Source organism: Saprolegnia diclina (assembly GCF_000281045.1).
Source record: "Saprolegnia diclina VS20 unplaced genomic scaffold supercont1.17, whole genome shotgun sequence".
Taxonomy (NCBI): Eukaryota; Oomycota; class Saprolegniomycetes; order Saprolegniales; family Saprolegniaceae; genus Saprolegnia; species Saprolegnia diclina.
In genome coordinates this window covers 396,730-424,595 of record NW_008246084.1, presented here as the reverse complement: position 1 = coordinate 424,595, position 27,866 = coordinate 396,730, and the positions used below count along the sequence as shown (strand labels likewise).

At 60.0% G+C, this 27,866-nt stretch overlaps 12 protein-coding genes across 12 annotated transcripts; 5 read left to right on the top strand and 7 right to left on the bottom strand.

Annotated features, from left to right (window-relative positions):
• The first annotated feature begins 100 nt into the window (after nucleotides 1-100).
• Nucleotides 101-1,297, top strand: SDRG_06350 (hypothetical protein). Its single transcript, XM_008612127.1, has 5 exons — nucleotides 101-458; nucleotides 507-754; nucleotides 805-978; nucleotides 1,029-1,092; nucleotides 1,139-1,297. The coding sequence occupies exons 1-5, from the start codon at nucleotides 120-122 to the stop codon at nucleotides 1,262-1,264; spliced, it is 951 nt and encodes a 316-aa protein (XP_008610349.1). The 5' UTR covers nucleotides 101-119; the 3' UTR covers nucleotides 1,265-1,297.
• Nucleotides 1,280-2,093, bottom strand: SDRG_06349 (hypothetical protein). The gene has a single exon (XM_008612126.1). It carries the CDS (start codon nucleotides 2,049-2,051, stop codon nucleotides 1,323-1,325), a length of 729 nt encoding a protein of 242 aa, XP_008610348.1. The 5' UTR covers nucleotides 2,052-2,093; the 3' UTR covers nucleotides 1,280-1,322.
• A 318-nt stretch (nucleotides 2,094-2,411) lies between these two features.
• Nucleotides 2,412-2,859, bottom strand: SDRG_06348 (hypothetical protein). Its single transcript, XM_008612125.1, has one exon. The coding sequence runs from the start codon at nucleotides 2,849-2,851 to the stop codon at nucleotides 2,534-2,536; it is 318 nt and encodes a 105-aa protein (XP_008610347.1). The 5' UTR covers nucleotides 2,852-2,859; the 3' UTR covers nucleotides 2,412-2,533.
• Nucleotides 2,860-3,337: 478 nt separating this feature from the next.
• SDRG_06347 (hypothetical protein) lies at nucleotides 3,338-4,486 on the top strand (the record flags this gene model as incomplete). Its single annotated transcript, XM_008612124.1, has 4 exons — nucleotides 3,338-3,434; nucleotides 3,490-3,599; nucleotides 3,640-4,033; nucleotides 4,080-4,486. The coding sequence occupies 4 exons, from the start codon at nucleotides 3,338-3,340 to the stop codon at nucleotides 4,484-4,486; spliced, it is 1,008 nt and encodes a 335-aa protein (XP_008610346.1).
• Nucleotides 4,441-5,161, bottom strand: SDRG_06346 (hypothetical protein). Its single transcript, XM_008612123.1, has one exon. It carries the CDS (start codon nucleotides 5,142-5,144, stop codon nucleotides 4,521-4,523), a length of 624 nt encoding a protein of 207 aa, XP_008610345.1. The 5' UTR covers nucleotides 5,145-5,161; the 3' UTR covers nucleotides 4,441-4,520.
• A 142-nt stretch (nucleotides 5,162-5,303) lies between these two features.
• SDRG_06345 (hypothetical protein) lies at nucleotides 5,304-6,166 on the top strand. The gene has a single exon (XM_008612122.1). The coding sequence runs from the start codon at nucleotides 5,351-5,353 to the stop codon at nucleotides 6,140-6,142; it is 792 nt and encodes a 263-aa protein (XP_008610344.1). The 5' UTR covers nucleotides 5,304-5,350; the 3' UTR covers nucleotides 6,143-6,166.
• Nucleotides 6,167-6,675: 509 nt separating this feature from the next.
• SDRG_06344 (hypothetical protein) lies at nucleotides 6,676-9,483 on the top strand. The gene is made up of 13 exons (XM_008612121.1): nucleotides 6,676-7,464; nucleotides 7,509-7,571; nucleotides 7,617-7,683; nucleotides 7,726-7,971; nucleotides 8,025-8,106; nucleotides 8,161-8,257; nucleotides 8,297-8,428; nucleotides 8,472-8,504; nucleotides 8,548-8,608; nucleotides 8,655-8,784; nucleotides 8,833-8,883; nucleotides 8,928-9,116; nucleotides 9,164-9,483. The coding sequence occupies exons 1-13, from the start codon at nucleotides 6,739-6,741 to the stop codon at nucleotides 9,447-9,449; spliced, it is 2,163 nt and encodes a 720-aa protein (XP_008610343.1). The 5' UTR covers nucleotides 6,676-6,738; the 3' UTR covers nucleotides 9,450-9,483.
• On the bottom strand, nucleotides 9,467-15,847 carry SDRG_06343 (hypothetical protein). The gene is made up of 5 exons (XM_008612120.1): nucleotides 14,069-15,847; nucleotides 13,915-14,022; nucleotides 10,827-13,862; nucleotides 10,710-10,778; nucleotides 9,467-10,661 (listed from the first exon to the last, which is right to left on the bottom strand). Exons 1-5 carry the CDS (start codon nucleotides 15,803-15,805, stop codon nucleotides 9,489-9,491), a joined length of 6,123 nt encoding a protein of 2,040 aa, XP_008610342.1. The 5' UTR covers nucleotides 15,806-15,847; the 3' UTR covers nucleotides 9,467-9,488.
• Nucleotides 15,848-15,982: 135 nt separating this feature from the next.
• SDRG_06342 (hypothetical protein) lies at nucleotides 15,983-20,407 on the bottom strand. Its single transcript, XM_008612119.1, has 9 exons — nucleotides 17,588-20,407; nucleotides 17,273-17,531; nucleotides 17,084-17,225; nucleotides 16,958-17,038; nucleotides 16,797-16,904; nucleotides 16,694-16,755; nucleotides 16,584-16,650; nucleotides 16,395-16,541; nucleotides 15,983-16,348 (listed from the first exon to the last, which is right to left on the bottom strand). The coding sequence occupies exons 1-9, from the start codon at nucleotides 20,349-20,351 to the stop codon at nucleotides 16,100-16,102; spliced, it is 3,879 nt and encodes a 1,292-aa protein (XP_008610341.1). The 5' UTR covers nucleotides 20,352-20,407; the 3' UTR covers nucleotides 15,983-16,099.
• Nucleotides 20,408-20,668: 261 nt separating this feature from the next.
• On the bottom strand, nucleotides 20,669-22,438 carry SDRG_06341 (hypothetical protein). Its single transcript, XM_008612118.1, has 3 exons — nucleotides 21,952-22,438; nucleotides 21,271-21,903; nucleotides 20,669-21,222 (listed from the first exon to the last, which is right to left on the bottom strand). Exons 1-3 carry the CDS (start codon nucleotides 22,408-22,410, stop codon nucleotides 20,815-20,817), a joined length of 1,500 nt encoding a protein of 499 aa, XP_008610340.1. The 5' UTR covers nucleotides 22,411-22,438; the 3' UTR covers nucleotides 20,669-20,814.
• A 174-nt stretch (nucleotides 22,439-22,612) lies between these two features.
• Nucleotides 22,613-26,023, bottom strand: SDRG_06340 (hypothetical protein). Its single transcript, XM_008612117.1, has 10 exons — nucleotides 25,809-26,023; nucleotides 25,660-25,763; nucleotides 25,561-25,610; nucleotides 25,129-25,512; nucleotides 24,967-25,077; nucleotides 24,657-24,920; nucleotides 24,384-24,614; nucleotides 23,649-24,332; nucleotides 23,307-23,592; nucleotides 22,613-23,258 (listed from the first exon to the last, which is right to left on the bottom strand). Exons 1-10 carry the CDS (start codon nucleotides 25,988-25,990, stop codon nucleotides 22,648-22,650), a joined length of 2,907 nt encoding a protein of 968 aa, XP_008610339.1. The 5' UTR covers nucleotides 25,991-26,023; the 3' UTR covers nucleotides 22,613-22,647.
• Nucleotides 26,024-26,216: 193 nt separating this feature from the next.
• Nucleotides 26,217-27,773, top strand: SDRG_06339 (hypothetical protein). Its single transcript, XM_008612116.1, has 5 exons — nucleotides 26,217-26,887; nucleotides 26,929-27,130; nucleotides 27,183-27,340; nucleotides 27,387-27,585; nucleotides 27,639-27,773. Exons 1-5 carry the CDS (start codon nucleotides 26,233-26,235, stop codon nucleotides 27,742-27,744), a joined length of 1,320 nt encoding a protein of 439 aa, XP_008610338.1. The 5' UTR covers nucleotides 26,217-26,232; the 3' UTR covers nucleotides 27,745-27,773.
• Nucleotides 27,774-27,866: the final 93 nt, after the last annotated feature.

Genomic DNA, 27,866 nt, shown 5'->3' with positions numbered 1-27,866 from the left:
CCGGCCATTGTGGTGCTGTTGCTCAACTTCAGTGTTTTGGCGCCATAGTCGAAGTTTGAATCGAAGTTCGAAGGCGTCGACGCAATCGAATGGCTCGTTCGTCGAGTTTCTTTTCGACCATGTCGTTCGCCCGCGCTGTCCGCTGCATGAACAAGGCCAAGCCGCTGGCCGCCAAGTCGACGTCTGCTGTCTCGATCGCCTCGTCGCGCATCGCGTCCTTGCCTGCGATGGCCCCGTCGACGGCGTCGATGGCGGCCTTCTCGACGGCCCGCGCTGCCCGCGCGACGCCGGCCCACGTCAAGGGCGACCTCGCGACGGTCGCGATCGGTATCGCCGCCGGCCTCGCCGTCCTTGGCGTTGGCAAGATCTGGATCGATGCGTCGGCGTCCGGTGACGTCAGCAAGGAGAACCTTGTCAACTACTTCCTCGAGCTCGCGCACAACATTGAGCACCTTGTTGTACGCACAGCAATAGCTCGATGGCTATACCGCTCATGCGTCGCGTAGGGCCAATTGCCGCAGCTGGCCGAGCAGGTCATTCACCACGCGACGTCGACGGGCCAGCAGATCTCGGAAGAGCAGGTGCACCAGGTCTTGATCGAGCGCCTCGGCCACGCCGTCCAAATGGCCGACCAAGAGCTCTCGAAGAAGTACCGCTTCTCGCAGGAGGGCATTGAGAAGGCAATGGCCGAATTCCAGCACGACGCCGACGTCGTTGCCGCGATCCAGCGCCTCGAACAGGTCATCCAAAACAGGTACGACCCACTCACTTCTGCGTTGCACGAAGCTCACGAGACTGCACTAGCCCGCTCGCGCAGGTGAACGTGTCGGTCCCGGAAGACTTTACGCCCGAGAAGGCCCTCGACGTCATGGCCAAGATCCTCAGCGCGATCGGTCGCGCGATCGAAGAGGCCATTGACGAAGCCAAGGCCAACGGCTTGAAGGACGTCAACGCCGAGAAGGAGATGTGGCAGGAAGCGTACGCATCGTCGTCCGTTGCTCTGTGAACCTCATGAACGTGCCGCGTAGGTACTTGCGCAAGACGCAGCAGTACACGGAAGAGATCCACCAGGAAGTGGGCATTGACGAAGCGGTGCATTCCTACATAGCTCACATCTCCAAGGCTCAGCATCACTTAGGTCATGAACGCGGCCATCAACCAGTTTGCGCAGGACCCGGCGTTTGGTCTCAAGCTCCAGGAGCTCCTTCAGGTGCAGCAGGCCAAGTTCCAGGCGCTTGGCATTTCGCTCCAGGACGTTGTGTAAGCAGCAACATAGAGATATACGCTGCCATGTGCACTCTCGTGTTCCATAACTTGTTATATCACGCCCATTGGCGACTGCTGGTCGTGGAGAGGAGGCCGCCGCTGCCGCTAAACCACTGGTTAAGTAGGCGGATCTGGACGCCGTAGACCACCGCGACCAGCAGCACCTGGATCGACGTGTACCAAAAGATGCGCGACTGGTTGCTCTCGGCCGTCTTGTGGTGTCGCTTGTCGCGCATGAGGTAGTAGTTTTGCTCGTACTTGATAAGGTCAAAGAGCTCCCGGAGGTGCTCGAGCGAGCCCTTGACCGTCTCGACGTGCATTTGCTTGGTCGCGGCTTCCCACTCGTCTTCGTGGCCGAGCTCGTCTTCCTTTGTGAGGCCAAAGTTGGTCGAGAAGTCGACCTTCTTGCCTTCGTACGACGAGTGTTCGTTCCCGAGGCAAAACTTGTACCACCCACCGCGGTGCTCCGTGTCAAAGTTGAACCCATTGTGCTGGACGTCGTTCGAGTTCTCGTTGGGCGGCGTCGTCGTCACGAGCGAGTTGAAGAAGTTCATGTCCGTCTGCTCTTCCGTTGGCGGCATCGCGAACGGGCCGTACGCCGTGAGCCGAATGTCGTACAGCTCCTGGCTCTCGACAACCGCAATGCGCAAGAAGGCCGTGCGCTTCGTCTTGACGTACTCAATGAAGCACTCCTTCGACCGGCCCGGCACGACCACCATCAAGGACGAGACCATGCTCATGGCGAGGAAGAGCCATGCCACCATGCAAGCAGTCCGCGCTGCCATCGTCGTCCACGCCGATAAGTAACTTATCTGAACTGTGGCCCCACACGCGAAAAAACGAACGTCCAGCTGGCACGCCGGATATTATAACAGTCGCATCCGGACAAAACCGATTGAGATGCGATTCTGATTGAGTTTCAGATAAGAAACGAGCTTATGAACAAGGGTGTGCCCTTAATACCTGGCCAGGCGCATGACGTTAAAGACGCCACTGCTTGGAGCTCCATGCAGCGGCGTGGCTGGAGCGCCAGCCTTGTGCGCTTGGCTACGACAAGGAAACGCAGCCATGAATGGTCGAAGAATACGAGCTGCTTCGTTCGGCATGCAGCTCAGACTCGGCGTGGGCAGCTCGTTCTTGACATGGCAAGCTCTGGCCAGCGAACAAGCCGCCGTAGCAGACAGGCGTCTTTGGCCCAAACGAGGGGTTTGAGATTTTAAGTTAGTTTTTTCTAGTCTGCGGTGGAAGGAGTCGGTGGGACGGGCGTTCACGCGATCGCGAGCTGGCTCACCTTGACAATGTGGCGGCCGGGCACGAGCGTCATGCCAAGGAAGCGCTTGGATGGCACCTGCGGCAGCTCGTCGTCGTCTTGGTTGGCGTACCGATATTCGTTGGTCTCGGTCAAAATCAGGTTCTTCTCGTGGTCGAGACAGTGAAAGGAGCCGATGAGGATGCGCCCGTCCGAGATCTCGACGCGCAGCGGCTGGTCGATGAGGCCAAGCACCTCCTGGATGCTCTTGGGGAGGGCCTCCATCTCGGCCGCGACCGCAGCGTGGGCGACGACCTTGCCGTTTGTGGAGAGCATGCTCAAAGCCTTTGTCACGATTTCATTGGCCGACGGCCATTTCAACTGGCTACATGCACGCAACTTACTCACCTCCACGAAAAAGGGCCGGGCCCCGTAGCGCGAGTAGTGCCAAGGGCTTTCACTTGTACACCACACGGCGCTGTCCATCGCTCGTTCGTTGCTGCGCTTGCGTCGGCGGTGCGACCAGTTGCATGAGCGCTGTACGTTGGAAGCTGGTTGAAAATGAGCAAACAATTGACCTTTCTCCCATCACCATAAACGCATTCTCAAGCGCGCTCCAGGAAGCCTCGCGCTACCATGAGCACGGGAATCAAGAGGCCACTGCGGTGTCATCCTAATCGGGTGACACGTGCCAACACGCGCGTGTGAAGGTAGCCCCCGCGAGGTGCAGTGGGCTTTTGTTGCGTGCATTTAGTGCGTCGAGTCGGCAATTATCTGCTTTGATTGGTATACCGAAGGTTTGGGGTTTCGATCTTGGCAGCGATGACGACGACGACGCTCCGGGCCGGCGACGTGCAGAAGATGCTCGAGGCCAACGACAAGATGCTCCAGACGTGGAAGACGCTCCTCGAGGGCCGGCGTACGACGCATGCTGCATCCTCCCGCCTCCGCCTCATGGAGCCTCGTCTTCGTAGCCAGCACGGACAAGACGGCCGAGTACAAGGAATGGCACGTCAAGTGCGTGCGCTACAAGGAGCAGATCTCACGGTCGCTGGAGCGCTTGGCCGCGATGGCCGACGACCAGGTAGGCAATTCCTTCGCACGGACGTCTCATGGCGCGGTAGATTGCCAAGAAGGAGACCGCGCCATCGACGACGACGCCATCCCCACGCCAGAGTCCCCCGCCGACGACCTCGAAGCCAGTCGCGCCGACGCAATCGCCTGTACAAGCGCAGCAGCAGCAGCTTCTTCAGCAACAGCAGCAGGCGCTGGCCAAGCAGCAAGCCGCGCTGCAGCAACAGAAGCTCCAGCAGCAGCAGCAAGCAGCCCTCCAGCAGCAAAAGCAGCAGCAACAGCTCCAAAAACAACAGCAGCAACAACAACAGCAGCTTCAGCAAAAGCAACTGCAGCAGAAACAAGCACAAGCGCAGGCTCAGGCCGTGCAGCAGCAAAAGACGGTGCAGCAGCCCAAGCAAGGCGCGACACCAGCGACGACTCCCATGCAGCTCAACGCGGCCGGTAGACTTGATCCTTCCCTTGATATACCTAGTCCGCCGTGGTGTAGGCTTTACGAACACAGCGGATCTCTCAGCTCTCTTTTCGAATCCGTCGATGGTCATGGCCAACATGAGCTCGCTCAGCGGGTTCCAAATGCCGTCGACGAGCGGCAATGCGACGTCGGAGCTCCTCTTCAACCCGATGGACCCGGTCCACCAAGCACAGCTCAATATGTACAACTTCAACTTGCTCCAGCAGCAAGCCTTCTCCAACGCGCAGCTGTATCCTGGCTCGTTCAACCCAGCAATGAACACGATGATGCAGTACGCCAACGCCGGGTTCATGCTTCCGACGACGACAACGGCCAATGCGACGACGCCGGCCAACGCCACGGCGGCGTCGACCTCATTCACCTTCAACGACCAAGACACAGTCAATAACGTCTTGGACGACTTTCTCTCGCAGCCCGAATAAGTCATGTAAGTACGTAACAAGACCATGCTCTATCTCAGTTGCCTTCGAGGAGCGAGAGGTCGGGCGGGAGCTCTGCGTCGCTGTAGCGCACGTCCTGGAAGAAGACGCGCAAGAGCCGGCACGTGGCGAGGATCCGCAGCTGCACCGTCGACACGTGCTGCGTCCCAAAGGCCTCGAGCACAATGCTCTGCAAGTCCATGCAGAGGTACTGCCAGCCTTTCCCGAGCGCCAAGGGCATTTGGCAGTGGCTTGCGTTTACGCGCGCGAGGCTCCGCGCGTTCGTGATCGTGAGCGTCCGGTACTCGCGCTTGGTGTCGAGGAGCTCGAGCTCGAACGTGAAGAACGCGTCCAGGTTCTTCACAAAGAGCACGAGGTACCGCATGACGTTGCTCGTGTGCAGCACGAGCCGCGTCTCGGGCCCGACCAGCTCCAGCACGGGCTCGTCGACGTCCACGTCGTGGAGAATGCGCACGTCGTTTTCACCACCGAGCTGCAAACACTCGGCCATCGCCACCCGGACGGCCGGGTGCGCGTGCAGGCTCAAGACGCCCTTCTCGCCGACCGGGTCGCGGCACGGAAGGATCGGCTCGATGAGCTTGTGCTCGAACATCTGCGGGTCGTCCGCGTCCTCATCGGGCTCTTCAAACGTCGCCGGCATCTTATGTCAAATGAAACGACGCGTCCGGTAATCAACGAAGCGGCCATGCCACCTCGTCGGCTCTGCACGAAGATGTCGTCCTCTGCGGGTCGTGGCTTCATGGACAAGCCATTTCTGCGTGTTTCATGGAGCTTGGTGCATTAGCGTCGGAGGCCCACAGGCGGTTCGCGGGTTGGTGCTGCTTGAGATTGTAACGTCTTTGGCTCATGCCCTCGGACGCACGTGCGTTCTTCGAGACGCACCGCGCGCTCTTCGAGTACGACACGTACTTTCCTGGACAGGACCCGTGCGCGTCAGCGTCATCCGGGCATTCGTTTGCCCAGCTCTGCGCACCGTCGTCGTCGGTGTCATCGTCCTCCTTTGCAGACGCCATGACGGCGTTGACTGCGTCGGCCGTGCCCACGATCAGGCCGCCGCCACCGACACCAATGGCGACGACCTACTGGACAAAGCCGCTGGTGGTGCAGCTGCCATCGCGACCGGTAGCCCGACCGTACTACGAAGCACGGCCACATTACGTGGGTCCGAGGGAGAGTGCATTTCCGCCGCCGCTGTCGCAGCCACCGGTAGCCGCAGCACTGAAGCCTGCGGTACCAGAGCCGCTTCCACTGCAGCCGACCGCCCCTGTCACTGCGACGCTGCCGCCCATGACGCTCGTCGCCAAGGCGCACGAGTCGTCGTCCAAAGCCAATGGGACGTTGGCGCCAACCAAAGAGCTCTCGCGCCAAGCGTCGGCGACCAGCAATCCTTTGCCGAGGGGGCCACCACTGCTCGACAGCTCGGTGCGCGCCTACACGCGCAAGGTCGACATGGCGCAGAAGATCGAGATGCTCGTGGGCCCCAAATTTGGCCGTGTGTTTGGCCCGAGCAGCAACCTCCCACTGGGCGTGAAGCGGCGGCTTGAGGCGTACGCGAGATTAGACCAGCGCAAAGAGGCCTTGTACCAACTGCTTCTGAGCGAACAGCACGCCCTCGTAGCCCTTCGCCATACTCGATAACACTGATCATACGTTGCTGCGTCATGTGCAGAGCTTGGTGGTCGTGCGCGCTGCCGAGGTGCTCTGTCCAACCATACTAGTTTGAGTCTTCCGCCGCACCTTTTCCGACCACGTCAGCACGGTGTGAGAACGCCTAGCAGGGTCGACTCGACACCATTGACAAAGTCCCGGTACCAAGCTACGTTGAGCTACATGTATGTTAGCTTGGTGGATCCAGCGCCATGCATGTTAGCCACTGGCCAGTGTCGTTAGAAGAGCCTTCGGGTCAACGCCGCAAGCAGCTATGTACTCTGCAGCGCGAGCAGAACAGCGATATCTCTATATTGGCATCCATAGCAGTACTGTGATGAAGCGCGCCGCAACGACCAAGGCGAACGCGCCTGTCGAGTGCCCGATGATACGCCCATCACGTGCAGCGTTTTACAGAGGGCCCCCTACTTTTGTTGAAATGTCTCTTTGGCGTATACTATGTTTTCTATGCAAAAGTGCGCGGGAGAATTTAAATGGTGGACCCGGGACCTATTCTTTCGGGCGCCGTGCTTCACGCGGCCGCTCAGATCGCAATCCGCTAAACACGACTGGCTGGGAGTCGGCCCATGAGCTCGCCACGCGCTGTGTCCAACCGCCGCACGCGCACGGAAGACAGCCTCATGGACGTCTCGCCACCGCGCCCCAAGCGGCCCACGACGGCGATCACCAAGGAGAACGGGTCGCCCGGCAAGGTCTCGCAGCCACGCGAGATGTTTTGCACGCCGTCAATGACCGACACGACGCGCCACGTCAAGTACCCTGGCTGGCTCGAGTCGCCGCAGACGAAGCGCCAGCGGGTGCTGACGCCGACCAAGCCGACGCTGGCCGCGCGCTTCCTGCAGCAACGGAAGAAGACGGTCGTCGTGCGCCATTTCACGCTCAAACTGCACCCGACGAGCGCGTCGGCGCTCTCGCCCGCGCAGCGCGACCTCATGGCGAGCCTTGGCCTCTATGCAATCGAGCTCAACTCGACGCGCACGTCGCTGCGCATCACGCGCACGCTCTTCGCGCCGCTCGCGCCCTCGTTCGACGTCGAGGCGCTCGGGGCCGACCACTGCACGCTCACGTACGACGACCGCGTCGTCATCCTCCGCGACAACAGCCCGAAAGGCATCTTGGTCAACAAGCGGCGGATACCCATGATGCTCGAGACGCATCTGCGCACGGGCGACGTCGTCCAGCTCGTACCCGGCCTCTCGTACGTCCTCTGCAAGCGCGTGTGTGACCGCGACACGAAGCAGCGGTTCGTGCCCAAGCCCAAACGCCAGCTCCACGCCACGCAGTCGTCCATCGTACGCTCACCGCCTGCCTGCTCGTAGCCCACGAGAGTGATTAGGTTGTCTTTGCGGCGTCTCCCTTTGCCGGCATGGACCGCGTGGGCCAGTTCCACCCGATGCCAGTGCGCTCGCCCAAGTACTCTGTCATGTCTAAGGTACTGACGTAGGCACTGCCGATTGAGACGGACTTTCACTTGATCCAAAACTGCATTCACGATGCAGCGGTGCAGTCGGGTACGACCGATACTGGCCGTACTTGGTGCCACCGCTGCGTAGGCCACGTGCCGTCGATTTGCGTCTCGGCCAAGCCCGGCATGCTGGAAGAGCTGCAGTACACGGCGACGCAGCGTTGCCAGGTGCTGCATGTTCTCGGCCGGGGCAGTGCGAGCAGCGTGTACTTTGAGGACAGCCTCTCGCTCGTCCACCCTGTGAGCTACGACGCTCTGCGCCATACGCTCTCCTTTGGCAAAGTGCCACCCTTCCGCCTCGTCGTGCTCTCGTACGACCCGGCCGACGCCCTCGGTATTATTGCGCTCCTCTCATCCTCCTCATTCGCAAGCGCATGCATGACGTAGCGGCCGTCTTTGTGTCAATTGGCGTACCTCATGTGGTTGTGATGCGCGAGTGCTCGCCTGTCGTGCACCGAGCGCTCCTGAGGTCTTTTGCGATACTCTAACGCGGGGATCAACTATATATTTGGGGTATGCGTAGTGGACTCTACCGCGCCCTCGCCAAGCGCAAGAGCGTCGAACAAGCTGTCGCAGCCGCGACGCAAGCGTGTATGGCCGAGTTCGACGAAGGCGCCAACGTACGAGCATCGCTAGTCTCGTACACTATTTTCGTGTAGACAATGGTGCTGTTGCCGTCGACGACGCCCCATACCGAAGTGCTTTTTGCACTCGAGCCCAAGCGCAAGCTGCGGCACCGCGGGATTCCCCGCCCGACGCCGCTCTACGAAAACCTGCCTCCGCTCTGCGACGTACAACAGTGTCTTTTCCCTATAATGCTGATTCGGCGACTAGGGCTTCTGCAACCGCAGCCTCGATCTGTTCAAGGTTAATAACCGAGGTGGCGATGACCCCGTCACCTATTTGGTAGATCACCAAACTCCTCTCGTCCAAGCGACGACTCATTTCCATCACGGGCGAAGCCGGCATTGGTCCGCAAGTCGCTTCTTCTCGCTTCAACTGACATGACTGTGCCAGGGAAATCGGCCGTTGCCAAGGCGCTCGCTCGCCACATTTCGCTGCGGACGTCGTGGGTCGTGGGGCTAACGAGTCCCGTCCGCTACCTCGACGTCCCGACAGTCGTCGCGGCGACACCACCCCAGTCCACGTACGCCATCTTATTGTTTTGAAACAGCGACAGCACATCAATGTGTAGCGTGTGGGCGCACCTGCGGCACACGAGCCAGACGCTCGAAGGCACAGAAAGGTGCGCTTCAACCTTGAGTCTTGTCTCCAATTCTATGACTGCAGTGACTACTCGTGGCCGTCGGTGCTCGTTTTGGACGGCTGCGACGCGCTCGTAGCGACGGAGTCCGACCGCCTCATGTTTCGCGACCTCCTCTGCGACTGGCTCAAGCAGTCGCCCGAGCTGCAAGTCGTCTGCACCGCGCGCAGCATGATCACCAAGGCGTGTCTTATCCCCAAGTACCCCGAATCCAAGTACGCACGATCCCTGTCGTATCAAGTTATCAACCTCGTGGGCGTAGGCACAAGCTGCGGCGACTCGACCCGATCGAATCCGCCGAGCTCATGCTCTTTTGGATCCAGCGCCGCCAAGACCACGTGACCCGGCAGCGCCTCGAGGAGCTCGCGCTCACGGACGAGACGTTTGTCGAGAGCGAGCTGCAGCAGGACTTTGCGCTGCTCTCGCTGCAGCCGTCGTCAAGCCCCCGCCACGTGCGCGAACTGGCCACGCACCCCATCTTGCTGGCGGCCAACGGCAACCCGCAGGCCATTGTGCGCTTGGCCCTCCAGGCGACAACGCCCCCCTAAACCCCACCTGTCAATACTACAAAAGGACAAACGACTTGTTTAAATGTAGGTTAAGTTGATGGGCTGCTGGCTCTCGCGCTGGTTGCGCAAGCGCGAGACTTCGGGAAAGAGACGGTGGCTGCGCCAGAGTGTCTGCAGCAGCGCGTACCGGCTGCGGTCGAGCTTGAGCGGCCGGCCGCGCTGGAGCCCTTGATCTTCCTCGCCGTGCGCGTCCACGTATGGGCACGGAAAATACGCCACCATCGAGCCGCCGAGGAGCACGACGCGGCACTGCTGCAGCATGAGCACGAGGCCAAGGCCGCCACCGCACTCGATTGCGTGGCGCGTGCACTCGCCAATGCTCGGGCCGTGGCGCTGGTGCACGTACGAGCAGCACGACTCACCGCAGCACAGCAGCACGCCGCACACCAGACACAAGCCTGGCTCACGCGGCACGCGGTGGCAGCGCGCGCAAACCTGGTGCACGTGGTGGCTGTACAGCTCGTCGTACTGCGTCGGCAGCGCAATCAGCTGCAGAGGCGTCGCTTGGTCGCGGATGATAAACATATTGGCCACATACGCCTCGCTCATGTGATCGGCGTGCTCGCAGCGGCGCTGCGCGTCTTGGGACGCGGCCCCGAGCTCGGCTTGGCCGGCCTTGCGCGTGACGCACCACTGCCACACGGTCGCAAGCGCCTCCTTCGGGCTCTGAGCTACTTGGCGCAGCGACGGCGCGACCACCGACTCGTCCTTGCCGACGAGGCAGCAGTAGTACAGTTGCATGCGGCGCTCCAGCAACCGGTTGGACGCGCGGATATCGGCCACGGTGGCTGTAAACGACTTCAAGTCGCCGAGCGCTGAGAGCCGAAGCAGCGGTTCGAGCTCGCACATGCGTCGAAGGAGACCGAGCGCGCCCTTGACATGTTCGTCGTCGAGGGTCTTGGCCTCCCACTTGGCGAGCTTGGCCAGCGTCTTCTTGTGTGTCGCGACTTCCACCGTCTTGATCGACGCGGCCGACTGGTGCCGCGTGTTGTGCACGCGCGAGCTCGTCGCGCCGACCGCGTTGCTGTCGTGCAGCGTCGACACATCGTGGTAGAGGCTCACGGCCTTGAGCTTTTCTTGCACGAAAAACGCATCCAGAAAGCGCTGGAGGTAGTCGGCGACGCCAAAGACGGGGACCATCTCGGCGACCGTCGCCGTGTTGGCGGCCACAACGCTCGCGACCACAAACGCCTACGCAAGTGCACATGAGGACATACAGAGTCGACAAAAGCAGCGTACCGTAAACGTATCGGCCACCAACAGTCCGAGGATCGTTCCCCGAATGCACGCGTCAATGCTGCCAATCATCTAAGGCAGCGTCGTGAGATGAAGAGACGACGTGGACAAGAAGCGTACCTTGGTAAACTTGTTGTACTCGCGCTTCGACTCGCGCTCGACGGGGCAGCAGCGCTTGACCGTCTCGTAAATGACTTTCGAATCGGCCGTAAACTGCACCATCGAAAACGACCAGCGCGCAAACTTGGCGACGGCCGAGAGCGACGCGAGCTCCTTCTCGAGCGCGACGGGCCACGCGTCATTCATGATGCCAAACGGTGCGTCGGTTGCGTCCGCCTCGACGTCGAGAAGCGTGGCGGCGATCGTGTAAGCGCAGGCCGACCACAAGAACGGCGCGCCCTTCTCAAAGCTGCCGTGGGGCTCCCAGAGCACCTCTTCAAAGTACCCCTTCCACACGTCAAACACTTCGTCCGACTCTGTCATCGGGTGCGACGACGGCCGAAACCACCGGTGCCACTGGCGCGACGTGTCGTCGACAATGCGGTGCCACGGGGCGAGCGACCGTGATGGTGGCGGCGCCTCGGCCGCGACCACCGGCAGCAAGATGTTGCACAGCGTCTTGCAGAGCGGGCAGAGAAACTGCGTCATGTTGGCGTCGCCGTCCACGGCCTGCATCCCGTCAAACTCTTCGCCCCGCAGCGCCTTCTCGTGCAGCGTGCGAATGTACGTGTCCAAACAGCGCATGTGCACCGTGTGCTGGCACGTCCGCGCAAAGAGCCCACAGGGCACAAACGCAAGCCCCGACGCACTGCTGTTCGCACTCCGCGTGTGGAACCGATACTGGCGCCGGCGCGGCACCGGGATGCGCCGCAGCGCTTGCTGGATGACGCCGCCGAGCGCGTTGGCCACGGGCGCGTCGCCGTCGACGGGCAGATTCGGGCCAAGCGCCGGCGACGCATGGTCGTTGGGGAGCCCTATCGGTGGTCCTTCGCCGCCGCTCTCCATGTCTGACGTCCCCGCGCGCGGGCGACGACCTCCGTCCATGTCGTCCGACTCGCGCATGCCCTCTTCGCCTTCTTCGTCGTCTTCTTCGTCGTCTTCCATGTCCCAAAAGAGGTCGGCAAACGCCATGCGCCGGCCATGGGCCGGGTGGTCGCGCACCGCAAAGAGCGCCGGGCCGTCTTCCGGGTAGCTCACGAGCTTCATGTGCTCAATGAGCGCGCCAATGTCCTTGCGCGCCGCCCTTGCTGATGGCGTCAGCGCATTGTCCGGATGCGGCCGGAACGTACTCGAGAGCACCGTCGACTGGTGCACAAAGCCGACCATGCCCATCTCGTCGGGCTTGGAGCTTTCGTGGCACAAGATGCAGCAGTTTTCGACCTTGGCCTTCTTCTCGTGCTGCGACTCGGGCGACGCGTCCGGACAACTGCGCTTCTTGGCACCGCTCTCGTCTCCCATGGCAACGTCTCCCATCGTCGCCGCCGTGTCCGTTTCCATCTCGTCGTCGGCATCGTCCGCCGCGTCCTCGTCGTCGTCGGCCATCATTTGCGAAAACATGGCCTGTTGCCGGGCCATGGCCGCCATCGCGCGCTGCTTGGCCTGCTCCTTCCGCTCCTGCAGCGAGAGTTCGTTGCTGGCGCCTGCTTTTGCCGCTTCGCACGGCGTCGCTTGCTGCAGCGCGGCCGCGCAGAGCGGACTGTGCGCCTTGATCGCGGTCACGATCCACTCGAGGACTTCGTGCTGCTCCTTGTCGAGCGCATCGGCGTTTTGCTGGCACTTGAGAAAGGTTGGGACGAGCGGCAGCAGCGAGCGCCAAAAGCCGTCGTCCGCCGAGTCGCGCATCGCCATCTGCACCCCAAACACGAGCACGTCGAGCGTCATGGAAACCACCGTCTCCGACACGTTGGTCGCGTCCATCGTCTCGAGCAGCTGCTGCAAGAGCTTCATCGTACTCGGTGTCGTGAGGATATGCGGGACCGAGGCAAACACGGGCAAGGGCGCCGGTGGCAGCACCAGCGGCGGCGCATTCGGCGGCTGCGACGTGCGCCACGACGCACACCGGTCGCGCGCTTGCTCGTGCAGCTCGCGGTTCAAGTGCACGTGGTACGGGTTGCACTGCGCCATAAACTCGGGCAAAAGCTCATACTTGCCGGGCTCCATGCCATTCGGCGGTACAAACGTCGCCAGTTTGCTCAAGACGGGCTCGAGGCGGGCAGCCGAAATGGTCTCTTGCCCGCCGAGTGGCAGCGCCATGTTTTCGCTCAATTCGGAAAACGACGAAAACTTGACCATCAAGTGGTGGAGCAGCTCGTTCGACAAGAAGGCTTCTTCAAACGCCGCGCCCGTCGACGACGGCACGTTGGTTGCCAGCACAATCAGCAGCCGAAGGAGCTCCTCGACCATGTGCATGTTTTGGTCGTCGTCGTACGCGAGCGTGGCGCTTAGCCCTGTTGTCTCGGCCAAGTGGAAAAACGACGCCAAATGGAAGCGGTCCAAGAGCAATTGCAGCATCGGCTCGGGCCCGAGGAGCGCAATGCCCACTTGGAGCAGAAAGAGGTCCGAGTCGCGGTAGTTGACGCAGTACGGCAGCGCAGAGTAGTTGAAGAGCTGTGTAATCATGTTTTCGTCGCCATTCCGGCGCCAGAGGTTGCTCTGAATCTGGCTCGACATGACGAGACACTTGAGGGGCGCGTCTAAGAGCAAGAGCACGTCGTCCGGCGAGAGCGCGTCGAGGCCGACGAGCGCCGTCCAATCCGACACGTCAAAGCGGTCAGCCTTCTGCACGTACAGCACGTGCTTGAGAAAGGCCGCGACAAAGCGATGGAGCGGAATGTGGAGCGAGGCGGCGTCGCGCCACACGCCGTTGGCGTCTTCGAGGCGCAGATTATAGTCCGTGCCGGGTGTGCCGCCGGGCAGCAGCTTGGCGTGGACGACCGTCTGCTCGAGCGTCACGCGCTTGATCTCGGCGACCGACGCCGCCATGAGCTCGGCCAGCGACGTGCCGACCGACGCGACCGCCGTCGCGGTCAAACCTTGCAGAATGAGCGGGAAAAGCGCGTGCATCTTGATGCCGAGGTTGAACGTCGAGAACCAGCTGTCCGACTCGTACTCGACATGGGGCTCATGGCGGCCCCGTCGGATCTGTGCGTCCGAGTTCTACGCACCAACGACGAGATCTAGCACACCGACAACACCCTGCGTATCGTACCTGCAAGAGGCCGAGGCAGTGCAGCCACTGCTGAAAGTGGCCCGAGTGGCAAATGAGATCGGCAGCGGTTCCATTGCCAAGCGCAAATTCGAGGTTGTCGGCCGCGTGCTATCGCTCCATAGTGTTTCTCGTTTGTCAAACGACAAGCTCGTACCTTGTACTTCGAGTGGGAAATCGCGGGGTTGTCGGGCTGAAAGAGCGTGCCCACGACGCCACTTGCGAGCAACACGCGCTTGGTCGACGTTTCGAGCACGGACGCGAGCGCCGAGAGCAAGATGGCCACGATCGAGTTGGCGCCGCCCATGTACGGCACGAGCAGCGACGGTACCGTGAGCAACTGTGTCGCAAAGTCAAAAATGCTGTCGCTCGACGCGCCGAGGCCCTTGAGGTACGAGCTCGTATTGTGCAAATACGACGATACAAACGCGTCCATCATCGTGTGCTTGAGGTGCTGGTTCAAAATGAGCTCGTGGAAGAGTCGGTTGAGCTTCTGCGACGCAGGCTTGTTGAGGAGCGCATAGTTGCGCACGAGCGATGTCAGCGTCGACGTGAGTGCCCGCGGTGGCGGCATCGGGGCCGTGTGTGGCGCCATCTCGGCCAAGTACGTCGCCACGAGCGACTGGTCGTCGAACGGCGGGATCCACGTCGAGAGCGGCGTCTGCATCGGAAACATGGTGCGGAAGAACGCATGCGCCTCGGCGTTGACCGGGTGCGTTCGCAGAAAGCTCTCGAGCGTCTCGTCGAGCGAGAGCGTCGAGACGAGCTGGTCGGGCGAGATGGCGTGACGCGGCGCCGCAATCGCTTGGCTCACGAGCTGCGCGAGGTCGTCCGAGACCTCGCAGAGCTGTCGCAGCCACTCGAGAATGTCGTCGAGGTGCCGCATGTGGTTCGAGTGCCGGACGGGCGCGACGCTGAGCGTGTAGCCCTCCATCGCGTGCACGAGGTGCGTCGCGTACCGGAGCGAGTTGGTCGTCGACACGATCGAGCAGCCTTCGGCGTCCGAGTGGTTTGCAATGCCAATCGCTTTCGACTTGGAGACGTTAAAGTGCGTGCGAATAGCCTTGACCACGTCCTGGAAAGGGTGCACGTCGTCGCTGTGCAGCCGCACGTCGTACTCGGTCGCGGGCGGCGCCGCGTCCCGCTCGGCGCGCGTCTTTGTGTTGCTGGCTTCGCGCGCGTCGTCCGAGTCCTTCCACGACGCCCGGTCATGAGGAGGGATTGTCGCGCAGAGCTCGCGCATGACGGCGGTGATCTCGACCGAGTCTTCGGCCATGACCAAGACGTCGTGGACGTACTGGACGACCGTGTTGATGAGAGGCGATGCCACCTCTTGCATGCCCTTTGGGAGCACGAGGGGTTTCGATTTGGACACGTCGCTGTCGCGGCCCGGGTGCTTGTGGCAAAAACCGTCCTTCGCCCATGCCTCCGTGTCGCCGCAGTCGCAGCATCCGCCGGCCGATGTGCGCTGGAACGAGACGTCGTGGCCGTCGTGGTTGCTGTCGGCAAAGCACGCTTGGCACATGACGCATGTCGAGTCGTGCTGGCAGTCGCGGCAGCTGTACGCCATCTCGTCGGCTTTGAAAATGTACCCGCAGACCTTGCGCTGCTTCTTCGCGGCGAGGCGCGCGAGGATCGGGTTCATGGCCGGCACCTGCTTGATGGTCTTGGGGCGCACAAGGTTTCCCTTACGCAGTGCGCTGAGCGGAATGACCTGTGGTGTCGGCGCCTGCACCTTCTTGAGCTTCCCGCCGGCGTCGACCATGCACGTCAAGAGGATGTCGAGGCCCTTCCGAATGTCTTGGCCGTCGACCTCCCCATTGTCGACCGCGGAGAGGAAGGCCAGCTGCGCGAACTCGGCGACCTCGGTCATCTTGCGCTGCGACTCCGCCATGGCCCCGGCAGGTGGAGAACCAGGAATGGGACCCAGCTTTTGGTTGGTAGATACTTTATAAATTCGCAATAACTCTGATATTCGATATACTGTCCAAATGGATGTCTCGTTCAAGGTAGATCCAAGTTAAGAATAAATTATTCAAGCTAATTCCATTTCCCAATAACCTTTATAAATCGATAGTTAGTATAATTGGATATAGATATTAATATTGGCCTACGCACCCAAAATGAACCTGTCAAACAAGATCACAACGGGACTGTTTTATCGACTACGTCGGTTTCCATCAACTAACTAAACCCACACGAGACCGGTCGCACTGCTCGTCCGGTCGCGCTTGGACGAGAACGAGCTAAAGCGCAGGCGCGGGAAGAGGCTCGTCGCCGAGTCGACCGAGTCGCGGCTGACCGAGCTCCGGCGGGGCGTCTCGGGCGGCGTCGTCTCGGCCGCGAGCGCGTCGATGGACGCGCGGGACTCGATCGCGTGGGACCGCTCGTAGCGCGCTTCGTCGGTCGGAAACGCGAGGTCGACATGGAGAAGCGCCTGTCGTATCCATTGTCATCGTCTCCTCTACGAAGCCGCCAAGTACCTCCATCTTGTAGCTCGAGGCCATGGGATACGGCGTCGACTGGTAGCTCAAGAGGTCTTGGGCCAGCGATCCGAGCAGGCGTAGCCGGTTGAAGTTGACGATCATCTCTTCCTCGTACTTGGGTAGCTCGTGAAGCCCGACGACGTTCTACGATCTCTTCGCACCCGCAGTTCGCTCCATCGAGTCTACCTGGAGATAGAGGCCAATGTAGGGCATGCAGGGCGGCTTGATCGTCTTCATGACGCGGTTCATGTCTCTACCTCGCTCCATCAGCTCGGGAGCATTTCGATCATCTTTACCGCGACCCGTTCTGGGTATACACTTGGTACTTGGCGAGCGTCTCGGCGGTATCGGTACTCAACTAGAGTCGGATCTTAGTCGATCACATAGTCGATTGCGTACGTAGGTCATGGTCCGCTTGAGGCGGAAGACGGCGGTCGACTGCAGCGCGTACAAGATCGCAATGAACGAGTCAAAGTTCTGGAACGTCTCAAAGCACTGCACCGCGACCTAGTGCAATAGTCTCACATGGCAATCAAGCACTAAACAGCGCGACCCGGTACCTCGACAAAGAAGGCGACGACGTCGGCGCGCGCTGGCGGCGACTCTTCCAGCAGCACGTAGTTGATCACGAGCGCCGAGAGCTACGCGCCTTTTGCTCGAGCACCGGGAAGAGGGAGAGGACGTACGTGCTGGAACCAGTGCCGGGCCGCCAAGAACCCCGTGTGACTGCACTTGGGCTGCAGTAGCTGCCGGATCGGGATCTGCGCAAAGACCGCGTGCGACACGAGCGTGCACTGCCGCGCCAAGTCGAGCGCACTTGTCGACATCCTACATGCATTTTCCATGAGCATCGCTCTCGCTTCTTCCAGCGCTACGGGTTGAGGCGGCCGACGCGGGCGCGGGCGCCATCGTAGCTCGGCTTGACGCTGTACATGCCCGTCATGTGGTCGTACAGATCGGCGTACAGCGGCGACGGCGCGCCCGCGCGGTAGTAGCGCTCGAGGCCGTGCACGTAGGTGGCCAGCTGCGCCGACGTTCCGACGACGCCAAGGCAGTCGGTAAACTCGGGCGTCGACGCAAGCCCGGGATGCAAGTACGCAGTGACGGCAAGGAAGAAGAGCGCGCCGCAGTTGGCTACCCATGAATGAGCCTCGTGCGATACCTCCACATCGAAAATGCAATTGTCGTACGGTCGCGCTGGAAGTTGGCGACGCTCCACGCCTTCTTGAGGCCCTTTTGGCTCTGGGCGGTCTTGGCCTTGAGAAGCACGAGCAGCGACGCCATGTCCATGTACGTTGCGCTGTTGAGGACGAACGCAAACATGTCCTGGAGGCGCATCGACTTGTCCGCAATCAAGTACGTGAGCAGATCCTCGAGCCGGCCGCTCTGGAGCTGGAGCTTCCCGTCGGCCAAGGTGTTGAGCGTCACGCCGAGGTGCCGCATGTGTGCGGTCGGCGGCGCGTACTGTACGCCGTGGTCCTTTGGGTGGCGTCGGTACTCGCGCGGGGCGTCCCCAAAGAGGTCGAGAGCGTGGCCGTTGGCGCCGCGCCCAAGCAGGAACTCCATCACGTCCTTGAGACCGACCTCGAGCTGGCTGGCGTAATGCACGAGGCGTCGGCCCCACATGTCGGGTATCTCGAGCACCGACGGCGTCGCCAGCAGCACGAGGCAGTCCAAGAGCACTTGCGACGAGGCGGGGGGTGCTTGTAGTAAGACCGCGGCCGGCGTCATTCCGAGCCGGTTCTGCGTCGAGACGAGCGCACCGCCCGCGAGGAGAAACTGGAGAAGCTTCAAGTGGCCGGCACGCGCTGCGATATGCAGCGGTGTCTCCCGCTGCAGGTTCGCGTGGCGCACGTTGGCGCCGCGCAAGAGGCAGACGTCCACGAGGCTAAGATCGGCGGCCGCCACCGCCTCGCAGAGCGCCGTCGTGCCGTTGGACCACGCCACGGCGTTGAGATCGGCGCCAAGCCCGAGAAGCGTCACGACGCCTTCGGCGTTGCCGCGACCGCACTGCAGCATGAGCGGCGTGTACCCGCGCGGGTCCCGGCAGTCGAGGATGCGCTGTCCGCCGTGTCCAAAGAGTGTTGGCGCGATTTCGGGGATGTGCGACTGGAGGACGTGGAGCGGACTTTGCCCCGACGCGTTGCACACGGTGGGGTTGACTCGGTGCTCTTCGAGGAGCTCGACCACCATGCGTGCTTGGCCGGCGCTAACCGCCGCATGCAGCGGTGTGTCCTGCGACGCCGGGAGCCACGGCAAGCTCGCGAGCAAGAGACTTCGGTCCCACTTGCACACGCGGTGCAGCGCTGCGTCCCCGTGCTCGTCCACAAGTGCTTGGAGACCGGCAATATCGCCACGGGACGCGCAGAGGCAAAAGAGAAACGCGTCAAAGTCCGGAGTTGCCGTCAGCTTGTCATAGTCGGCGTCCGAGACGAACGCCAAGCGCTTGGGCAGAGGCGCGGCGCGGAGGAAGTCGATAATGTCAAAGAGCGTCCACGAGAGCACGAGCGTCTCGTTGATACCGACAAGGACGAGGTCCGACGTGAGCGCAGGACACAAGCTGGCTTGCGAGTGCTTCTTGATGCTTGCGACGCGCGCGCCTCGGTCGCTCACGACAGCGCTGAGCTGGATGCCAATCTCGGGGGTCGAGAACGGCAGTGTGAGCGCCGGGATCGACGTGGCGCCGACCGACCCATCGTAGCGCTGAAGCCACGCGAGCGCGTCGACAAAGTGTCCAAAGTACGTCGAGTCATTCGGGTGCCCGCAACGAGGCAGGTACAACTGGGTCCACTCCAGTAGTTGTGCCAGCACCGCCAGGTCTTCGATCGCCGCGTGCACGAGAACGTATGAGAGTACGCATCGCCGACACTCGGGCGTCGCGTCCGGTGTCGCCCGCAGCGTTTCATCGATCCACGCAATCGTCTCCAAGAGCACCCAGAGCTTATGGGACGGCAGCGAGACCGTGTCGATGGTGCTGAGGCTGTTGATCGCAAACGACCAGTCGTCCGTCGCATCGGTCGGGTTCAAGTGGTGTGGTGGCAAATTCCGGAGCTTCTGGAGATGCATGGGCGACGGGGCATGGGCGTGTCGAAGGACGCCGCTGTAGAAGAGCTCGATGAGCGGCAAAAAGACCTTGTCTTCAACGTAGTAGCGCACCGCGAGCCGCGTGTTGTCGTCGTTGCAAAAGAAGATGGACTGCATGATCTGGTTCTCGAGCTCCGAGATGAAGCGGAGGAGCGACGTGGGCGTCATAGGGTTGTTGCCCGCGACCGTGGTTGTGGCGCGGAGGCGGAAGAGCTCGATTTGACGGTCGATCGTGCTTGCATATGGCTTGCTCGCGAGCTGCGCAGCGACCGACGCCTCGTTTGGCACAAGCGATGTTAGGCTCACGGGCCCTTCCGTGTCGGACGGGCTCAGTGTTCGCACGCGGCGGAGTGCGTGGACCCACTCGTCGGCCTCGACTTTGGTTGTGCAACTGCAGAAAAGCACGTAGTAGCCCTTGACGACTTGGAAACTGTACTTGCGCTTCGTCTGGTACGTGTCGGCGAACTGCACCTTGACGATCCCGTCGTCGAGGCGCAAGCAGCCCTTGACCTTCTTGAGCTTCGGGTTGCGGTAGTAGACGAGCCGTGCGTCCCGATAGAGCACAAACCATCGCGTCTTCCATGTATGCCAGTTGTGACCGCGCTTGACGAGCCAGCCTTCTTTGAGCACGGTGCTCGCGCTCGGTGACACGACGAGGTCGAGCGTGCGGAGGCCTACGTCGATAGCGCCGTACGCCTTGGCGTCGTCGTCGCTGTCGCTGTCGTGGGTCTGGATGAGCAGGAGCGGGTTCGGCGATCGGAGGCTCGAGGCCTCGCTCGGCCTCTTGCTGCTGACGCTATCGTCCTCGTCCTCAAAGCTCCAGAGGTCGCGGAGGAGGCCGCGCCCCGTGCTTCCGACGCAGGCCGACATCTTGGGTTCTGCGCTTGCGCGTCAAAATTTTGGCCACGATGAATCGTATATCATTGGCAGAAATGCTTCTTTTATAAGCCAATCAGACGATTGCACGACCAAGTAACCACCTCGGAGAAAGTTCAAGTTGGCACGATCGCAGCTCATCGTCCCACGAGACAACGCGAGCGCAGGCGGTTATTTGTCATGGCGACGACGACGTCCGCGCCTTATGTATCTTGTACTAGCAGCAAGGACAAGGATCGGTCCTCGGTCCAGCAGAGCTACTATGTGGCGGACCGATGGACCGAAGTCGATTGAACATTCAAGGCAGATGGCGCGAAAATGCGTTGTGAGAAGATACACCACATGCAACGGCATCGTGTGGTCACGTCTCTGTTCTGTGTCGCACGCGTCACCCCAGTACCGCCAAGCACTGAATTGTTTGCGAATGTGGACAGAAGAAGATGGATTGACATGCAGACTAGACTTGGCTTGTCTCGGGCTTGCCCGCGCCATTGTTGTACTCGTCGGGGTAAATTTTGAGCCACGCCGCATGGAGCTTGGCGTAGTGGTCGGGCTGCGTCGCCTGCCACCCCGCAGGGTCTTCGGCCCAGAGAACAAAGATCGTCGAGACGGCGCTCGCCATGAGCGACATAAAGAGGTTGTTGATGACGTAGCCGATGAGGAACCCGAGGACACCGATCATGGCTTCTGGCTTCTTGAGGCCCGAAAAGAGCTGCGGGTCCTCCTTCAAGTCGGCCGAGGCGACTTGGATCGTGAGGAAGCAAGCAAGTGTGCCGACGACGAGGTTGCCGAGGAAGAATACTTTTTGCGTCAAGTCGTCATTGGCAATCGCAGACCAACCTTTCGACGCAAACATCTTGGACACCTACGACCGCGCCATGTGAGATGCTTCCATAAACGACCAAAGGCATACCTTGTGGCCGGCCTTGAGGAAGCTGTAGCCGTGGATCCCAACGTAGGCATACGCAAACCGGTTGAAGGTCTCCATCCACGACTTGATGACGCCAATGAGGCACGCGAGACAGCCCACGATGCACGCAGCGACGCAGTTGCCGGATTGCTGCGCTGCGTACGAGATGCCAGCGAGAACGGTTTGAATCGTCTCCAAAATCGCAACGATGAGCGACCCAAAGCAAATGCTGCCGAGGTTCACGGTGAGCGCGCGGCCCCAGGCGACCACCGTGATCATCGGCACGGCCGCGTTGACCTTCCAGCTCGCGACCGTGCCCGAGACGGTGACCGCCAAAATGTTCTTGATGACCATCGCACCCCAGAAAAAGACGAGGAGGATTGGGATGAGCAAGCCCAGGGCCTGGCCATACTGAACCTTGACGTGGCACGTGGCAAGCGTAGCGTTGTGGGCGCACCCGTCACTCAATGTGATGGCGCCTTGGTGATGCAGCAGCCCAAACGCACCAACAATGCACGTGATTGCCCACGCCAACTGAACGCCGACCATGATGAGCGCGACGACGAGCGTGAATGGAAGTCGAAAGATGGCCTTCCCCGCAATGTGCAAGTGCACAGCCGCAAACTTGACCCGGTGCTACAACCACAACAATAGTTAAGGTGGCACTCCTCATGCATCCCGTACCCGAATGCAGACTGCGTAAAGTAAGATCAAAAGCGCGATAGTGCCAAACACAGCAGCGGGCCACCAGTAGTGAGCGTCACCGCGTTCATGGAGACGCTGTGTCATGTAGACAGCGGCAAAGACGTTGGCGAGAATCATGAAGGCAATCGAGGCCCAAATGATGCACTCCCCCACAAACATCATGGTGAGGATCCAGAGCAGCGAGATGCCGATCGCGATCGCACCCGAGATTCCGCCGTAGTTCAAGATGACCATGAAGCCCGTCGTCTTCTTGGCATCTTGGATCTGCGTCTTGGAAATGTACGTCGCGCCAAAACTCGCTGCAAAGTAGATGGTGACGCCGACGACGATGAGGAAGAGGATGGCAAAAATGATATCCTTGCACGAACGCGAGTACTCGGGTGGCGACGGTTCGTTGATCGCGCCGCTCGTTTTGCTTTTGCTCGTCGCGTCGGCCATCGCTGCTTGATGTTGGGAGCAAGTTGACGAATGCAACTCTTCGATCCTATCGCTAGAAACATCAACACACTGCGCCTTTGGATTTACATGTATGAAGGTTTGTATGGATGGCATCGAACATTGGCTTTTCTTCGATTCGAACCTTGTCGCTACGGTGAAAGCCATGATAGCAATCTTCCAGCACCATGTCATGCGTCGCACATACGAGTTACGATGACGTGTATTAATGCGAGACACTTAAATTCGGCCGAGCATGGCTTGCATAGCGTGCAGATCGCTGGTGTTGAACTTGGTGCTGATCTCTTGCAGCTTGTTGTGCATTTGGCGACCCCGCGTACTGCGGCACGCGTCCGACTTCTTTTGCGCGGGGCGCAGTTGATCTTGCCACTTGATACGAAGCGTCTCGAGGACCGTGTGCTTGAGGTCGAAGCATCCTTGCAGTAGCTCGTCTTCTGCCGTGTCGGACGTGTCCAAGTGGCTGCTCACAGCATCTTGAAGGCCGGCAAGCTGGTCCATCGTGTCGCGATGCCCCTTGAGGGTCACACCAAGGCTCGATTCAATCGCGTCGGTGCTCATGCGAGACTGCAAGTGTTGGACGTGCTTGGACGCTTGCGTTTTCAGCGTCGCGAAGCCGTGGCGACACAGCGCCTCGATCTTGCTCTCACGAAACGCATCTTGCTCGGCGAGCACCGCATCTCCGAGAAGCTTGAGCTGCGAGAGCAAATGACGCTGCGTCTCTTGAGGATCGAGCTTCGAGCGAGGCGGCTCCATGGTCTTGGCGCTTCCGTGCACTTCGTGCTTCCCACAAATAGGCTTCCGCGTCAATGGGACGTTCGGTTTGGGGGATACTAGACCAGCACGTAAGGAACAAGTCTGTTGAAGCGTATCGCAGGTACCCGCAATGACGTGCATGGTCTCCTTGCTTGGGTAGTGACAGCCATCGGGCTCGGGATCGAGCGACATTGAGCTGCTCGTGTCTGACGTTTGCGAGCTCGTCGGAGACTCGGGTGGCACCCAGGCGATGCAGCGTTCTTCAGCATCTTGCGGCTCATCTTCTCCGGAATTGCATTTGTTGCTCGCGCGAAAGTCGTTGGAAAACTGTTGCATGCTCTCAATCAACGTGGTGAGGCTGCTTTTGCCAGTCGTTTCCGAGGCGAGTGAGCGAGTGTTCTTGGCAGAAGCCTACAATTGGCAAGATGCGGCGTAAGGATTGTCAAATATGATCGCAAGATTATTGCCGTCGATCGATGCCCCGTGATAATTCCCTGCTCGCTAGAGTTTCTGTCATATGCTTGACGTTTGTCGTGGCCGTCCAAAGAGACCCCATATTCATGGTTTGGGTGTTGCTCGACGTGCGGCAGCGAGGATTGCTGTGCCTGCTCGTCGCCTTGCGGGTCGTAGCCGTAACGTGATTCCTTGTGGTGGTGAAAACGTCGCTCGGTCGCCCTCTGCCGTCCCAGTCGTGTTGACGATCGAGTGGGTGGGGCTTTGTCAACGGGCTCCGACAATACCTCCTCCTTGATCTGAACGTTGCGGCGTGTTGAGGGTGTAGGCTTCATGGTCTCGATCTTGTTGCTTGCCGACGTCACTTTCTTTTGCGCGGGCGCTTGCTGCTGGGTCTCGGGCTCGACCTTCATGCGCTTGTGGGGCGGGCTTGCCGCCGCCTTTCGTGCTACGACTCGGGTTGCAACCTCGACCATGCCCACCGAGGCACTTGTAAGCTTCTTCACAGAAGGCGCTCGGCGATCGGGGTGGCGCATTGCAGTCAATCCGATGCGATGGTCTGTGGTGGGCTCGACTTGGTCTATCGAGCGCTTGCCTTGCCCCTTCATCGGAGCCATCGGTAACCGCTTCGTCGTCAGCTCGTCGCTGCCTCCGGACGCAATGTACTCAGCCTTGATTTCTCGCGAGCTTTCGGCATTCTGTGATAAAGGTATTGAGTCCAGATCGCGTTGGCGAATACAAGTGTATACCTTCGTTGCCTTCATCACTTTGGACTTGTTCGCGTCCTCCTTGCGGCTTGGCTCGGCGTCTTTCGTCTTCATCTCGTTCTCCTGGGCAGAAGCAAGCGCGTTGTAAAATGCTGATGGGTTCTTCTTCGCCTGGACTTGCCGTCCTTCCTTCAACTGGCCAGGAACGGTGTGACGAGTCGATTTTGGGGGGCCAAATCGCTCACAGAGAGCCTTCTCGAGGTCAGCAAGCGCCTATGACTGAAATGAGCCCATGCGTCGTTCACAGGCCGTGACCTGAGCATTGGCCTCGAAAACGACAGAAACCCCTTTCACGAGACCCCACTCTGCATCGTTCACGTTCGGGATCACGTCAGCGAGCGACAGTGTTGGCTTGACGATCATGGTGATGCCGGACCCAGTGTGCACATGGTAGCCATCAATGTCGTTTGCGTGGAGCTTGAGCAACCCTTGGGCGTCTTCGGCCTTGACCGGAACTTGGAGCTCGACTTCGCAAGTCAAGCCGCCAATGTCGATCCAAGGCGCACTGCTCGCAGTAATCTGTTGTCAGCTGTAAGAACAAAAATTTTGGGTAGGGGCTCGATACCCGTGTTTTCCCGCTGCCCTCAAGCACAATGCTTTGCAAAGCAAATGTCGTCACGACGCCAACCTCGCGGTTGAACTGATTCAAGATGTCGCGAGTGCCTTGTCGAAATTGCTACCATAAAAAGCGTCAGGACGAACTTGCCTTCGTACTCATACTTTGAACCTTTGCAGTAACCTCCGAGATCCACTTGGAGAGAGTTGAAGGAAGCTTTTGCAGTAGGCTCGCCACGAGATCTTGCTCCTTCTTCCCGCTTCCCTTGCGAAGCAAGCGCAAGACGCGGTACACAAACTCGACGAGCAGAGCTTGCAAGTGGAACGACTTCATCTTCGGGATGTTGTACGCGATGTGCAGCATCTTTGGGATGCATGTGGTGCTGGCTTGCATGTCGCTCAACGTCCCTTGCGCATTACTGGAGAAGATGGCCGTGACGACGCTCATCGCTTCCGTGGCCAAGGGGTCGCAGTCCGAGAGCCGACGTTCGATGACCGCCAGCACTTCTTCCACTAACGCCTTTCGAAATTGCGACGGGAAGAGGTCCCACTCGGCCTAGCATCAAATGTTCGCATCAAGCCAAAATGCTGGTTGCTGGCTGACCAAGTCGGCAAGGTTGGTCAAAAAGACCTCGAGCCACCGTCCTTGGTTCACTACATGAGATGCAGATTGATGTTTTTGGTCGCGACTTGCAGAATATACCGTTTTTCAAGGCCTTCAAAACGTCGACGAGTGCCGCTGCAAAGCCAGCCTCGTGCAGTCGCCGCATGCACGTTTCCGAGTCGACAAACGAGAACTTCATGACCCTACCCGTGTGCTAAGTAACCTGCTGCGAGCACATGCGCGCGTACTTGATGAGGTTGATCATCGTCGCATACTTGCGCTTCTTCGTCTCTTGCTGGAGCAGCTGGACTAGCTCATGCGCCGATTCCTCGGCGCCCTGGAGCGTCTTCTTCTTCGCCTTGGCCATCTGCTCGAGGAGGAGCGTGCGCTTCCCGACCGCGAGACCCACGAGGTGGTTGATCGATTGCATCGGCCGGTCGTCCCCTTTGTTGCACCGCGCGTCCAATCTCAAAATGAAGCGGGATGATTTTGCGCGCGAGATCTTTCAAAATCAACTTGGTTTCAGTATGCAAAATTTACCCTACCCCGCTTTGAAAAGGACGGTATGTGATTGGCCATAATCCGATTATTTCAATCTTCCGGATGGCAGGCCCACGGATTGGACAGGGTCGGAGATTATCCGGATCCATCCATTCCACAGCTTTCGTTAGGATGAACACCAGCGCGGACGAGCCCGCGCCAGAGCGCGTGTACCTCAAGCCCAACTGCGAGTTCCGCTTCGAGGTCCAGGGCGCCGACGACGTCCTCATCCGCCTCAAGTCGGGGACCGCCGAGCTCTTTGGCGCCGAGCTGGCCAAGGATAAGGACTACCGCTTCCGCAAGTGCCAATTGGCCATCTTCACGTGGCATGGCTGCGAGCTCCTCGTCACGGGCAAGTGCTCCGTGTCGTACACCTCGGACGAGACGCCAATGGCCTCGATCATCAACATTCATACGCAGCTTGACCGCATGCGCTGCGACGCTTGGAACGTCAAGGGCTGCGGGCCGCGCGTGCTCATCACGGGCCCGACCGACTCGGGCAAGTCGACCGTCACGCGCATCCTCCTCAACTACGCGCTGCGCATGGGCCGCAAGCCGACGTTTGTCGACTTGGACGTGGCGCATGGTCTGCTGAGTGTCCCCGGAACGATTGCGGCGACGCCGCTCGAGACCAACTGCATGAGCGTGGAAGACGACTTTGTCTTGACGGCGCCATTGGCATACTACTTTGGTCACACGACGCTCAAGGACAACTCGGAACTGTACAAGTTTCAAGCGTCGGAGCTGGCCAAGCGCGTGGACCAGCGCCTCGCCAACGACGCCGAAGGTAGCATGTTGCAGCAGGACTTGATTGACACAAATGTGTAGTCAACGCCGCGGGCATGATTGTCAACACGTCGGGCTCGATCGACAATGAAGGCTACCAAGCGCTTGTACACTGCATCCAGGCGTTCCGTATCGACCTCGTCATCGTCCTGGGTCAGGATCGGTTGTTTAGCGAGCTGAGCTCGGCCGTGACGCCATCTACTTCGGTCATCAAGCTGCCACGCTCGGATGGCGTCGTCCAGCGGTACCTTGTTTATCGCATTCATCGTCCTAGCACTTACGAAATGCGTGCGTAGCTCCAACCAGCTTCGGCACCAGCTTCGCATGGACGGCTGCCACGCCTACTTTTACGGCAAGAAGATCCCAAACGCAGCGCCAATGCAGTCGCTCTACGAGTACTCGCCCCACGTCGTCGAGCTGTCGTTTGAAGACATCAACATCTACCGCGTGCACGGTACGCGGCCATATCAAAATGTACATGCTTCCAACACTGGGCTTAGATTTGACCGTCTCGGACGTCATGCTGCCCGTCGGTCAAGTCGACGACTTGCAGCGGCTGCGTGTGCTTCCGGTCGAAAAGACTGTCGACTTGGCGCACTGCATTGCAGCAGTCATCCACAAGTCGAGCATCAAGGACGACGACATTGGCATGGACCCGCAGTCGCTCCTCGCCGCCAGCGCCGCTGGCTTTGTCCAAATGTACTCATGCGTCCTCTTTCCATCGTCGTGGTGTCTCATATACCGTTGTGTAGCAAAGCGGTGAACGTCCAAACGAGCAAAATCACGCTGCTCGTGCCCTGCCACGGCCCGCTTCCGTCCAAGAACCTTGTCGTTGGCTCGCTAAAGTTTATGGAGTAATTTGTCTCCTAATGACCTGATCCTTTCCATTCCATTGATCGCGTCGTGCACCCCACCACGTTGTTGAACCTGGTTCTCGAGATACGAAGCGAATCTACGAATTAAAAATAAAATAAAATAAA